This window comes from Aquarana catesbeiana, linkage group LG02, assembly GCF_042186555.1.
Source record: "Aquarana catesbeiana isolate 2022-GZ linkage group LG02, ASM4218655v1, whole genome shotgun sequence".
NCBI classification, from domain to species: Eukaryota; Metazoa; Chordata; class Amphibia; order Anura; family Ranidae; genus Aquarana; species Aquarana catesbeiana.
In genome coordinates this window covers 295,296,603-295,311,584 of record NC_133325.1, presented here as the reverse complement: position 1 = coordinate 295,311,584, position 14,982 = coordinate 295,296,603, and the positions used below count along the sequence as shown (strand labels likewise).

Below are 14,982 nucleotides of genomic sequence, written 5' to 3'. Positions count from 1 at the left end.
CTCCTCTTGTCTGTGACTGAACAGTGAAATGAGAAGTGGGAGACTGATGAGCTCTTCCTCCCATCAGCATGTCCCATGTTAACATTGCAATACAACTGATCCTTGTGGTTCCTTGTACTGCTTCTCCCAATCCCAAACTGGTTACTGCTGTACTGGGACTGCAAGAAGCTGATACCAAATCAAATTCAGGTACTTACAGGGCTTACATTCAAAAAATGTATTTAATGACAGATTGATAATTACAGAGTTGCATTAGTTGGTGTCTTTATCATCTGCCCAAACTTTAGGTTTAACACCTATTTTTCAAGAAACAGACTTATTAATGCAAAATGAGTAATCACGTCAGAGCTTACATTTTGTCTTATATACAGTATTTGGTTATGCATAACATAAGAATTGCTTTCCCTGGTATGAAGGTTATACAGAGCTTTGTAAAAGTTAAGATATGATTTGGTAAGCAAAATTTACCTTAAATAACACATTACCAGAGCATAAAGTGTATAAAAAAAATTGGAAACGTGGACATTCTGTAATAATGTACAGGTGATTATCATTTACAAAATGAATGTACATCAAACAATTATTTTCTGTTCTGTACTAACCACATTATATATCTAGAGATTTTAGTAAATAAAAATACATTTGGACTGCTGGCCTCTAAATTATTTGTTCCCATTATACCTACCAAGAACCAGGCCCCCTTGTGTTCAATGGTCAAATGGCTCCCATCAACTAGAGCGGAATCCATACTACTGTTTGATATCCCACAGAACAATCGATTTGTCTGTGTTATATTGAAAGCCAACTCACAATGTTCTTTGTTAGTTTCTGTTGCAGAGAGTTGAAAAGGTTGTATTTCCAAAGTCTTGTTGGAGGGCAGCTTCCAACCACTCACGGTACCCGGTATACGTGGCATTAAGACATTCTCAGCAAAGTCCTTTTGAGGAATGCAAATGGGTAAGGCATGTGTGTGGAGCTTGATAGTGTCTTGCAGCTTCACTAAAGCTATGTTGTTGTCTCCAGTATCTTTAGAATATTTTGAGTGGACATGATAGCCCTCCACTTTAATCTTTTGCTTATTTCCTGGATCACCATTTCCTGTGAAATATTACAAGCAATCAGCAGTAGGTCAACTATTAAAATGGCATATAGGTTGGAAATGAAATATCAGTAGAAAGGACAAATGGTATGTGTGAATATATCCCCTGGGCTCATTCTCACTAAAACTATGCAGTTGAGATGTGTTTTTACCACTCCCCAACTGCTCCCCCTTTATTTAAAAAGGCAGCAGTTGGGGATGTACACATACCGTGACTGTTTTGCAGTTGCGGCAGAAATGATGCCCCCTGTCATGTTTAATGGGCATTACCGCCAGCCATACATGGTCTATTTAAGTGACAAGGCCATGCTGCAACTGCCGCTCAACCATGTGCGTTGCGCTGCGGTGGTGCAGCATTTAGGGGGTTAAAACAGGCGGTAAGGAAGTGATATATCATCTGTCATGTGCCTCGGAAAAGTGATCAGAGCGTGGATAGCTTTACAAAGGCAGTGGCAATCTTTGTGAATGATGCCTTAAAGAGTGAGCAATTGCACACCATGGCTTTTTATTTTTTAGGATAGAAAATCAGTCTGTTATTTGCCTGTAATAACACAGCTTAATCAAGAACATATGGTCAAAACACAGCTCCAGCTTGCTGATTGGGCAGTGAGAGAGCAGCAGCAGCACACCGATGGGTCATCCCACTATTCACTCTGCTTTGTTCTCCTTTCATCATGTTCTCTGTCAGCACATGTGTACGCAGAAAACATATTTAAGTACATACATTAGTTACATTTAAAATACATTTAATGCTTTTTATTATTATATATCGCTGCATTAGTTAAGTCCTGCTTGAAAAAATTGTATGTCTACACCCACAGTTAATGCCCTCTTTATTTTTATTTTTAATCAGAATGGCACATACATTTTCTGTGTTGTGAACATCAACTTGCAAACTGATTTTTAAAGCATCTCTGTTGCTAAAATAAAATTCTACAATAGGGGCTCATTCACATGGGTGGCCCAGGGGAGGCGGTGAAAATAGGAGCTTGAGTCATGGTTTTACCTCCCCTCCACCGCCAAGCAGCAAGATAACATGGCCAGTGGCTATGTTAGCACATGTATGGCACACCATGGCAAAATCTACACAACAGTACTGCCTGATAAATGTGACCTATTCATCTGAATCGGGTCATGCTCAGCGGTGGCCTGTCCATTAGGGGCACATGGGTGCTGCCCCCGCCTATTCATGTGTCCGACCCCCTGATCTACATGCAGGGCACCGGATGCATGGATTCCAATGGGGGGGGGGGGGGGTTTAAGCACATGATTAGAGCCGGAGGCTCTAATAGGGTTCAAAAAAGGGTGGTCTCGGGCCGCAGAGCACCATGCTCCGAGCCCACCCAGTTGTGTGACAATAGCGAGTGAATATTCCTTATTGCCACAGTGATCCTCCTCCCGGCCAATCAGGAAGTGGGTCTTGAGACCCATCACCCGATTGCCTGAAAGGACAGGCGATTCTATTGGACACAGGAGGAGGGAGGAGACGCGCAGCAGAAGCCGTCGTGATGCAGAAGAGGAGGAGAGGACACAGGAGCCACTGTCCGCCACCTGTAGGAGCCCGCAACCCGCCCTCCCGCAACCTTGATCGGGTAAGTGCTGGGCTTGATGACCGACCGAGGGGGGGTGGGGGTGTGGGGGACCTGACCGTCAACCGACAGACCTACCTAGAGCGGGCTGGTCATGCTGCAAACACAATCTTAAAGTGCTATTAAAGCTTCGGATTTAAAAAAAAAAAAAACTTGTTCTACGTTCTACACCTGCTCTGTTCAGTGGTTTTGCACAGAGCAGCCCTGATCCTCTTCTTCTCGGGTCCCTCCACCGGTGCTCCTGGCTCCTCCCCCTTTGAACAGTGCCCCCAATAGCAAGCCACTTGGGAAGCACTTGTGTGTGCTCGCTCCCGAGCCCTGCTCTATGCGTCTGTAAGACATATAGAGCCGAGGCTTGGCCCTGCCCTTCACTCTCTCCTAATTAGCTCACTGGCTGTGATTGACAACAGTTGGATCCAATGGCTCCTTTTGCTGTCTCAGTCAATTAGGAGAGAAAGTCCCTGGACACCCAAGGCTCTTAAGCACAGCTCTGAATCGAGAGGGGGCTCAGGTGAGTATTAGAGGGGACTATAGGGTTATCAGAACACAAGGTTGTTTTGCCTTCATGCATAGAATGCATGAAGGTAAAAAAAACTCAGCCTTTACAAACACTTTAATCTTGGCTTGCAGCTGCAGGCTGGTATTTCAATAGAAAATCCTACTTTGGCTGCAAAAAAAAAAAAAGGTATTGCAGACACAGCAGTATCTCCTCCTTAATGCCTGGCAGCTGCTGCCCTACCACCCTACTAAAAGCAATCCACTACAGATCACTTTGCAGAGGGTCAGTGGAAAGGGCCACTACAAAGGTGCCCCTGCAAAGTACTGTAGTTAAAGTGATTGTAAAGTCTAGTTTAAAAAAAAAATAACATGTTATACTTACCTGCTCTGTTGCAGTGGATTTGCACAGGGCAGCCCAGATCCTCCTCTTCTAGGGGTCCCTCTTCGCTGCTCCTGGCCCCTCCCTCCTGTCGAGTGCCCCCACAGCAAGTAGCTTGCTATGGGGGCACCCGAGCCGAGCTGCAGCTCCGTGTGTCCATTCAGACACAGAGCTGTGGTTTGGTGCCAACCCCTCTCTCTCCTGATTAGCTAACTGACTTTGACAGCTGCTGGTGCCAATGGCACCAATGTTGTATCTCAGCCAATCAGGAGGGAGAGTCCCGGATGGCCGAGGGACTCGTCGACATCGCTGGATAGAGATGGGGCTCAGGTAAGTATTAAGGGGCTAATGCACACAGAGGGCTTCTTATCTTAATGCATAGAATGAACCTTTGCAAACACTTTAAAGAAGCCTTTAAATACCCAACACTGAAAAAAAATATCAATTTAAAAAAAAAACAGGAAAAGGGAGGTAGCAATGCAGAGATTTCCTACATGCTTTTAGCAGTTGTTCCTGGTTAAACTTATATGGAGCTGGCTCTTACTTACCCACAATCACAAATGGAGGTCTGAGATGATCTGTGCATTTTGCAGTTGTTAGCACTAGAGACTTACTGATTATAACTCCACCACAGTGATGTGTCTCTTCTGCATTCACGAGAAGAACCTTGAAACAAAAAGATGTATTTGATGAACTTTACGATTACATGTTTTATCTTTATTAGGAATAAGTATTTCCCTGGATGGACACATCACCATCCAGTGCTTACCTGCCAGGGGAATGTAGGCTTTTGGTTTTCTCGCAAACTTGATTCTGTTGTAGCGTTATCCTTTTGTAACTGTCCACATGCATAGGGTTCTGTGTGTAGAAGAAGAATGCAAGATCTATTTAAATTATTGCATTACCACTTGATCTCTGGACAGCTTTACCCCCTTCATGACCAGGCCATTCAGCCTGTGCTACTTTAACTTGCGATTGTGTGGTCATGCATCACTGTCCCCAAATTAAATTTATATTATTTTTTCATACAAATAGTGCTTTCTTTTGGTGTTATTTGATCACTACTAGGTTTTTTATTTTTTCTATATAAATGAAAACAAAGGCCAAAAATATTGAAAAAACAAAAAACCCATTATTTTATTCTTTCTGTTATAAAATGTATCCAATAAAATCAAATTGCTTCATAAATGTAGATCAAAATGTATTCTGCTACATGTCTTTGATTAAAAATAAATAAATCTTTGGTAAAAGGTTAAAAAAAAAAAAAAGGTTATAGCTTCTATGAACTATGGTACTGTATATATATTTTAAAATCGATCAATCCTGATATACTGATGGTCTATCTTATTTCTTGAAGCCCTAAAATGACAGGACTATACAATTACCACCCAAATGACCCCTTCTTGGAAAGTAGACAGTCTGAGGTATTTAGTAAGAGGCATAGATGTAAAAGCATACAAAAAATGAATTCCTTGACTATTTTTGCATGTGATTATAGCATTTCATGGTATATAATGACACAGGCCATGTGAGCGTGACATTTTAAGAGAGTTTGGACTTCAAATCCAAGTCTTTTATTGGAGATTTCAGTGCAGCAAAGGTACTGGCATGTTTACCTAAAACTGATTTTGCACCTAAATAACAAGTTATGCTTATTTGGTGAGCCCCCTTGTTGAAATGCCTCATTACACTTAAAAACAAAAATATCTGTGGGCGAAAAAGTTAGATAATAAAGAACCTTCCCCCAGCTTCTACCTGTGGTGCCTAGGTGAGGGGTCATGTTATCATCCTTTTGGGGAGATCTGGAGAAGGTTGAGTAGCCCAAATATCACTGAGAAGATGACCCCACAGTGTGCTGCAGCATCTTCTTGCGAGTACTCGGCGTTCCCCAGGATTTTGTTGGCAGGAATAATGTCATCCTGTACACTAGGGAAGGCAGGGGAAAGGTAAGTATAATATCTTTTTCCCTATAAGAGGTGTTTTTTTCCCAAGTTTGCACTTTTAAGTAAACCTAATGATTGTTTTTAGAATCTATAAAACAGTTAAGCTCTATATCAGTTAAACTGCAATTCTGCTTTGCAATTTGTTAAAAAATACATTTCCGATACAGCTGTCATCCATGCCTTAATTCTCATATTTAAAAAATGTATCCTTAAATAAGTATCGCTGAGTCCTATGCTTTTTTTGTTTTGTTTTTTTCCTATGTGTTTTTTTGGTGTCACTTGCCTGTTGGGTGACAGGACTTTTCATCTTCACCAAGCTTGTAGCCATCTGCACAGGAGCAGGTGTAAAAGTCAAGTCCATATGTAGGCTCACAGAAATGCTGGCATCCATCTTCTGCATCGGGATGGCATTCATTTACTGCTACAGGGAGTCAGGGATAAAATATACTGGTAAGAAACCAGAAAATCTGTATACAATATTCACCCAATCTCTCATTCTATTACAATGTGTATCTCAGTTTTGACTGATCAACTAACTTAAAGCCCCAATTCTGGGCAAAAACTATTTTGTTGACCATCCCTCCCTGACTCCTCTAACCACTATCAGGCTTTTTTTTTTTTTATCCTTACCTTGTTAAGCCAGATATATTCACCTATGTATCCCATCCAGGTCCCTCACCGCTGCTCCGGGTGGGGGGACCACTGATCCACGATGCATCCCCCTTTGATGCATCATCCTCCTCTCTCTTCTGAGAGGACCCTGCTGCACCCTATTAAATAGGAAGTGTTCATACCTGACAAGTAATGATTTGGACACCTAAAGAAGGTCCCAAGAAAGTAAACAAAGTAGAAGACTTGGGGCTGGATTATCCCATGACTGTGGCTACAGGTAAGTAAAAAGGTTTTTACACTGGAGTGGAGCTTTAAGTAATGCTTTTTTCCTGGCCAGCCTCACGTCAGCACACAATGGGTTAACCCCTTCCTCCAGTCTCTCAGTACCATCTTCTCTTAGCTGATAAAAGGGAGCCCCTCCTCCCCCGCCCTTGTTCCTTTTTTTTTGGTCGGACTCCAGGCCACCATGCTCGTGGATTAGACTACACCCCCCTACCGAACCTACCTACCCAGGTTCAAGCCTCTCCTGGGATCGGAAGGTCCAGAACAATAAAGGTAGTTCCTTTTATCACATTGGACGCTCTATGTGCAGGAGCCATGCGGGCATACTAAGGCTTAAAGAGCTTACCAATTTAGGCTGTGGTGTTGCTGTAGTATTGTGCTTTCCTTTCCTGCTTCCTAGGAGCTGCACCGGCCGCTTCCCCTGTATTTTCTGTCAGTTGGCGATGACCTCACAGGGGAGCGGGGCTGTGGGGGCGGAGGTGTCAGGCGTCACCTAGCAACGCTCACCATAAAGCCTGGAGAGCCAGAAGCTCCAGTGCTGTTTGCCACAGCTAGTGAGTGAGGTGTACTGGTGAGTTTCCTTCACAGAGGGGGAGGGGTGGCTGGGCTTTGTCAGTGTTTACTGAGCCATGATAACAAAATGCATTACACCATGTGTTTACAGCTTTTCACATACCCTACAGACCTGCTGCCACCCCGAGTGACTCCATATCCAGTATTAAAGTAAAGTTCCCTTAAAAAGCCAGTAAAAAAAAAAAAAAAAAAAAAGCCATAGAATATGAACTTCTTTTTTCTTATTTCTACATCCTGTCTTTTCTTGCTGTAGTATGAGCTCACCACGGCCCCAAAGTGCACGAAGATCGTCGGAAAGGTAGGAGGGGTCTACGGGGGGCCACAAAACAAAAGAGTGCAACACCAGTCTAATAAGGTATTTTGTCTTTATAGGAGTAGAAGGCCTAAAAAAAGACAGTCGCGGAAGGAAAAGTCCCGCCACCGCTCAAAATCTCTGCATGCATCTGGGTCACGCGCAGGACACAGATCCCAAGCAACGGCCAGTCCACACCGCAAAAATCCTCAGACTGCTATGGCAGCAGAACCAAGTGCGACAAGAGGCCGTCCCGCCGAAGGCCTCTGCTGGGCCTGTTCAGCGCCATCCGCTCCTGAGAAACTCTTGTATGCAGAATGCATAAGAGATGTAGCCACAGATAGAGAAACAGAGGCACGTATGATAAAGGACTATATTCAGGAGGCGGTGACGCAGAGTATGCAGGCAGTCGCAGGCGTAAGAGCCTCCGGGACTAAGCCTAGAGCCAAGAACGCATCTAAGCAGAAGCGAAACTCATCGCCGGGGCTTGAAATATCTTCAGGAGATTCTTCAGGCTCTGATGAACCGTCTGAATATTTATTCGACTTCCAACTCATAGACCCTTACATTGTAGCAGTGAAGGAGGCCATAGACTGGGAACAAGACACTCAGCCTCCAGAAAAAAATTAAAAGATATTTCCCTAACTTGAAAAGGCAAGGGGCAACCTTCCCGTTTATGACGGAAATCCGCAAATTATTCGGTGAGGAATGGGGAAAGCCTGAAAGGAAGGCAAACGTACAAAATCGCTTTTTATGATTATACTCATTTAACACCCCAGATGCTGCCTTTTGGGAGTCACCTCCAGGGGTAGATGCGGCCTTGCAGCGCTTAGCAAGACAGGTGTCTCTGCCATTGCAGGATTCTACAACCTTCAGAGACCCAATGGAGATTATTTAACTGCTGGCGCAGCTTGCCGCCTGGCCATAGCCCTAACCTCGATCTCCAGGGCTCTGAAGGTCTGGGTCACAAATGTGGAGACGGCCCTGAAGTCTGACGTAGAGACGGCCAGAATCATTTCCGCAATGGAGGAACTTAATTTCTCAGCCGCCTTTTTGGCAGAAGCCTCTATAGACCTAGTAAAACTGCTCGCAAGAATTATGACATTTTCAGTAACGGCGAAAAGAGCCCTATAGTTACGCCATTGGGTGTCAGACAGTACCTTGAAACAGGCACTTTGTAACATTCCATACAAGGGCGAGATGCTATTCGGGGGACACGTGAAGTCTAAGGCTGCTCAGATCGCTAAGAAACCGGAGAAGTCCTTTTGACGGGTTGAACGCCCATCCCCCCCAGGTGGGTGCCAGGCTGGCGTCCTTTTGGAAGGTATTGGTGGAGAAAGTCAAGGACCAATGGGTCCAGAAAACAGTCAAGCGAGGATACAGGATAATGTTTCGAGAAAAACCACCGGACATCCTTGTCCAGACAGAATGGCCACAAGATCAGAAGAAGCGAAGGTGCTTGCAAGAATATGTGACTGACTTACTTCAGAAAGAAAAAAAAAAAAAAAAAAAAAAAAGAAAAGTGTGTGAGTGTGGCGCTGTCCCAAAGTTGCAGAAGAAATGTCTGCATATATACAGTTTTATCAAAAGTGTCACGTGTGTATTCCTTTAAGTGAAATATGTATGGCAGTTATTACCACTCCTGTGGGTTAAAGTGACTGGTGATTTAAACATGAGAAGCATAATGAGTGCAATAAATCGCATCCAAGGTGTCTAGTGCTATATTCCCTCAAAAGGAAAAAACAGTATTAACCACTGCTAAGAGCATGAAGCGGTCTGTGTCTAAACACTAGAAAACACAAAGTTGCAATAAATACATCACACGTGACATGCAAAAAATTCTAAAGTGTCTAGTGCTAAATAAATAAATATTAAAATGTTGTTCTACAAACGTTGCAAATAACAAAGTGACAAGTGCCCTATGAAGAGGTCACTCTGAAAAGTGCTAAACACACGTGCCATGCAAATGGTTCTATGATAGTAAACAGTTCATATGGGTAAGTCCCCGGTGCACTATAAGTGAAAAAAGGCGTCCTTTGTGGGATTCCTCAAAGCATACAACAGGTGTTAATCCAGTGCTGGTGTCTCGCGTTGTGATTGTGCAGAGACTCACCAGCTGTATATCCCCTGCAGGGGTAACGAGTAGTCACAGTATGTGCCACTGTGCAGCAGTGCTTGGCAAGACCAGGACCAGGATGATATCAGCTGTATATCCCCTGCAGGGGTACCGAGTAGTCACAGTATGTGCCACTGTGCAGCAGTGCTTGGCAAGACCAGGACCAGGATGATATCATAAGGACATAAGAAGAAAGGATTCCATAGTGTGAAACCGTTTAAAACCACTATTTATTAGGTCAGATAAAAAGGGTACTCACATTGTAATGGAAAAAATGAGCGGTGTACAATGCTTACAAAGATGTTCCTAAGCGTCAGCTTTGCAGGGAGATGTCAGCAAGGCATTCAGTCAAAGGCCACGCCCTACGTACGTTTCGTCACTCGGACTTCTACGGGAGCGTGGTCCCTGCATCGTCTCCCCTATCTTTATATGCTGTGCGGTCCTTAGTGCACCTGTGTTCCAGCGGCCATATTTGGTATGTGTTTGTGTTCCAGCGGCCATGTTTTTGTGTGTCGGCGGCCATTTTCCCTGGGACAATGCAGACCAAAGCCCGCAGCCCCATACCAGCGGCCATGTTTTTGTGTGTCGGCGGCCATTTTCCCTGGGACAATGCAGACCGAAGCCCGCAGCCCCAATGAAGTGATTAAATCCCCGTGGAACAGCCTGATACAGCGCTGGTTTCCTGGTGACACCTTACTAATATATGGGTCCATTGCATGTGTGTCACAGTAGTAACTATTACGTTATTTATGCACAATTCTCCCGCACAGAATATAGGTGTGTAGTAAATGGTTTGCCCTTACTTAGGAAACCTAGACAATAGTAATATAGACAACAGTAATATACTAAACCATATTAAAAATATTAAAATTGTGGTTCTACAGAATTAATGACATGACATATATCCTAGCAATACGATATACAAACAGGCAAATAGTTATATTTAAAATGCTAAAAAATGCTAAAAATAAAATTTAAAAAAAAAAAAAAAAAAAAAAAAATTTTTTTATTAAGAAGATATATATAAAAATAGATAAAAATATGTTTAAAATTATGTGAAAAAGCGAGACAAGAAAATCATGTACCAGTTATAATCAGACAGGTAGTAGGTGTATATTAGAATACTAAAAGTATTTTGAATAACTTGTTAGCCAATAAGGGGAGCATTATCATCAAAGAGAGGAGCATTATCATTAAAAAAGAGATAAGGAGCGTTTATCATCAGAAAAGGGGGGTTTCTTATAAAAGGCGTTCAGTAATTGGTAAGAAAACAATTGAGATCCACATCTATGTTCATTCCAGACGGTTGAAGTGTGTCTAGCTGGAAGATCCATCTGGTCTCATTTTGTGACACCTTTGTTTTCTTGTTGTCACCCCTCCAGTGTCCTTTAATTTTGTCAATTCCGTAAAAAAGCATACCACTGGGGTCCCTATTGTGATGATCTCTAAAATGTCTGGATACGCTATGTTTTTTAAAACCGTTCTTTATGTTTGTGACGTGTTCTCTAATTCTAATGTGCAGTTTTCTGGTAGTGCGTCCCACATACTGTTTACGGCACGGGCATTCTAGCACATAAGTAACGTGTGTATTGTTACACGTTATTAGGTCCCTGATTGTGTACTCTTTGCCGTTGCTTGTGGACTTGAACTTCATAATTTTTTTGTTTGTTTTTTTGGTTTCTCTACACGGTAGACATTTTCCACATTTATAAAAGCCTTTTAAATTGTTGCCTATTTTAATTTGTTTCGGGGGGTCAAGTGCATTGTGCACTAGTTTATTTCTAAGGGTTGCAGCCTTCCTATAAATGAAGATGGGTTTTTTTGGTAACACTGTTTTTAAAACTTGGTCTGACTGTAAAATGGGCCAGTGTTTTTTGACAATTGATTCTATTGATCTGTATTGTGTGTTATATCCAGTCAGAAAAGCAAGACCCAAGGACTTGTTTTTATCCCGCTTGTGGGTGTTCTGTGTTGCTTCCATTAACTTATGTCTATCCATATTCTTTATTTGTTCTTTTAATGTCAGCAAATCCCTCTTTTTGTATCCTTTATCCACAAATCGCTTGATCAAATTATTTGTTTGTTCCTCAAAGTCAGTTATGTTACTACAATTTCTGCGTATCCGCATGAACTGTCCCTTAGGGATGTTTCCAATCCACTTTGGGTGATGGCAACTACTAGTGGGGATGTAGCCATTTCTGTCTGTATCTTTAAAGTGCGTCTTTGTGCTAAGGTGTCCATCTTCTTTAAATATCTGGAGGTCGAGGTAGTTAATGTTACGCCTGCTCCAGTTCCCAGAAAAGGATAAACCATAAATGTTATGGTTTAATTCGTCAAAAAACATTTGTAACTCTTCCTCAGTACCACCCCAGATAATTACAATGTCATCTATATATCGTCGATAAAATTTCAGATGACTTCTGTTGGTACTGTAAATTTGTTCTTCTTCCCACTTATTGAGTAATAGATTAGCAATGCTCGGGGCGTATTTAGCCCCCATGGCTACCCCTTTCACTTGAGTGTAGTAGTCTCCCTTGTGCCAAAAATAGTTGTGGCTCATTGCTAATTTAAGTCCTTCTAGGAGGAATTTGATTTGTTCTTCTTTGAGGTCTGTCTGTTGGTATAGGGCCCATTCTGCTCCATTAATGCCATCTGTTTGTACAATATTGGTGTATAATGAGTTGATATCGATTGTTACGAGTATATCTTCTTCTTTGACGTTTAGATTTTTAAGCTCAGTAATCAACTGTTTGCTGTCTCTTAGGTATGATTTGCCCCTAGTGACCAATGGCTGTAAATATCCGTCCAGATAGGCCCCTAGTCTTGAAAACAGGCCATTGATGCCACTTATTATAGGTCTTCCTGGCGGGTTGGTTTGGCTCTTGTGGATTTTTGGGACATAGTAGATCACGGGAGTTTTTGCTGTCTCTGGGATCAGGTATCTGGCTTCTTTTTTGTTTAGAATGCCTTTTTTCTCCCCTTTATGTATATAGGCTTTTAATTTCTTGTGATATTCCACCTTTGGGTTACCCTTCAGTTTTTTATATGTGTTTGGGATGTTGAGTAGTTTTCCCATCTCTAGCTCGTAATCCTGTTTATTTAATATAACTAGGCCTCCCCCTTTGTCTGCTGGCCGTATAACGATATTCTTTTTCTTTTCTATTCCTTTGATAGTTTTCCAAACTCTCGATTTAGTTTTTCTTGGGTTCATCTTCCTGATGTCTTGTTCCACCATTTTTTTGAAGGTTATCAGGCTCTCATTTTGCTGGGTATTGGGATTAAATGTGGAATTGTTTTTCAGTTTCGAATGTTTGTATATTGAATTTTCATTTTCTTTTTGTGGTTCTTGTTCTCCTTTTATTGCAAAAAATTTTCTAATGTTCAACTTCCTAACGAATTTTTGCAAATCTATGAATACTTCGAAGGGATCCAGACTTTTCTCTGGTGCATATTTTAATCCCAAATCGAGTACTCTCATTTCGTTTTCGTTGAAAGTAGCTTCACTAAGATTAAAAATGCCTCCGCCTAGTACTCTCTTCTTCTTTTTCTTTGCCCCTCCTCTCTTTCCTCTTGTCCGTTTTCTCTTCCTCCTCTCGGTATTCTGTACCCCTGATTCGTTCTCTCTTCCCATTGCGTGCCCTCTTGAGTTCTGTTTCTTATTCTTGTATCTACATTTCTTGTCACCCTTGGGTTCCACCATGATCTTGGATGCTTGTTGGAATTCCTGTCTGGGATCCTGAAAGGTCTCCATCCTTGGGGATCTCTTTCTCTTCTGTATGGTGACATTCTTTGTCTGTAGGCCGGTGGTCTTCCGCGATATTCCCTGGGAAAAAAACCCCTTCTCTGTTGGGGTTCTACATAAGGGGTATATTCTTGTTCATACCTCAAAGGTGAGTATCTGTTTCTGTACCTCGGTGTTCTTGGTGTGAAAGGTATGTTTTCTTGTTGTTGTCTTCTGTTGTCATACGTTTCATATTGTCTATTTCTCCTATATTCAGGACTATTCCCTCGCCTAACGTTTTCCGATGTTGGCGCCTGTCCTAATGATTCCCTTTGTGTCCTGTTAGTTATGGTGTTTGTCTCTTGCCATGTTGGTGCATCTTCTTCTGTTGAGCTATCATCAGCTTCCTCCAACATTGAAGTGTTGTGGTCTTCTTCCACATATGTCTCATCCGTTTGCCACTTATAGACATGTTGATTCTTATAGTCTAGTACGTCTCTTCTAAATTTCTTTTGTTTCTTTAGTTGTATCTCGTTGTCGTACTTTTTGACTATTTCTTGTAAGGTGTTGTCCTTGTCTTTGTATTCCCTTGAATCAAGGAATGGTATCAGCTGATCTCTAATTTGTAGGATTTCTGATTCAATGTTTTTCAGCTTATATTGTCTTCGTATGATTATTTTGCGTAATAAAGCGCCACACTCACACACTTTTCTTTTTTCACTTTTTCCGCTCATTCCACCCCCTGTGGAGTCAGCGTATGTGAGGGCAGCAGTCTATCAATTTAGGAATATACTTCCCACCTAGGCTTCTAATTACACCCATTAGCGCGGACTCCCTATTTCCTCTGTTACTTCAGAAAGAGGCAATCTCGTCGGTTCCTCTAAAGCAGCAGGGAACAGGGGTTTACTCCCCGATTTTTCTGGTGCCCAAAGCTTCCGGAGATCTCAGACCTCAGATCTTAGACCTAAGATCTCTAAACCACTACATTGATCCCAAGACATTCAAAATGGAATCAATATTTACAGTTATATCAATTCTGCAACCAGGGGACTGGCTAATATCAGTCGATTTAGCAGATGCCTACCTTCATGTCCCAATCAACAGGCATCACCAAAGATACCTGAGATTCATGGTAGGGAAAGATCATTTCCAGTTCAAATGTCTGCCCTTCGGAATCAGCACAGCACCTCGAGTCTTTTCCAAGATCTTGCTAGCTACCATCGCTGTTGTACGTTTGAGGGGCATAAAAATTTTCCACTACTTAGGCGACATCTTGGTAGTGGCCCGTGCAAGCGAGGAGTTAACGGCACAAAGCGAAGTGGTGCTGAAAATTCTATCCGAATTCGGCTGGATTATCAACAAGCAGAAGAGCTAGTTGATTCCCTCCCAAGAGATGGACTACCTAGGGCTTGTTTTCTGCACAAGCAAAGGTCAGGTCTCGCTACCACATCGCAAGATAGCCGAGCTAGTAGCCTGCGTGAACAGCGTGATAGAGTCCTCATCGCTGTCGACGAGGGACTGTATGACGCTTCTGAGAATGTTTACCGCAGCAACCCCAGCTGTTCCCTGGGCAAGATTCCATACAAGGGCATTCCAAACATCGTTTCTGAACCAGTGGGATGGCGTATCACTCCACCAAAAGATCTTCATACCATGACGGATCCGCTAGGGCTTGGCATGGTGGATAGCGCCAGGAACTCTGTCGCGGGGCATGCCTCTCAACCCCGGAGATTGGATCCAGATAACCTCGGATGCCAGTCTCCGGGGCTGGGGCGCTCACTGCCTCGGCAGACGGGTTCAAGGCAAATGGAGCAGGATGGAGACAAGACACTCCAACCTGTTGGAGTTACAGGCAGCATACCTAGCCCTACTGGCATT

At 42.7% G+C, this 14,982-nt stretch overlaps 1 protein-coding gene across 1 annotated transcript in view; it reads right to left on the bottom strand.

The window, feature by feature from the left end:
- Window positions 1–202: 202 nt before the first annotated feature.
- Window positions 203–14,982, bottom strand: part of PROZ (protein Z, vitamin K dependent plasma glycoprotein) — a 36,270-nt gene continuing 21,490 nt past the window's right edge. The window contains exons 5-8 of the mRNA XM_073614537.1: window positions 5,792–5,929; window positions 4,335–4,423; window positions 4,114–4,231; window positions 203–1,098 (exon numbers count right to left, since the gene is read on the bottom strand). Coding sequence (XP_073470638.1) covers window positions 581–1,098; window positions 4,114–4,231; window positions 4,335–4,423; window positions 5,792–5,929 — 863 coding nt within the window. The 3' untranslated portion in view covers window positions 203–580. The remainder of the gene's footprint in view (window positions 1,099–4,113; window positions 4,232–4,334; window positions 4,424–5,791; window positions 5,930–14,982) is intronic.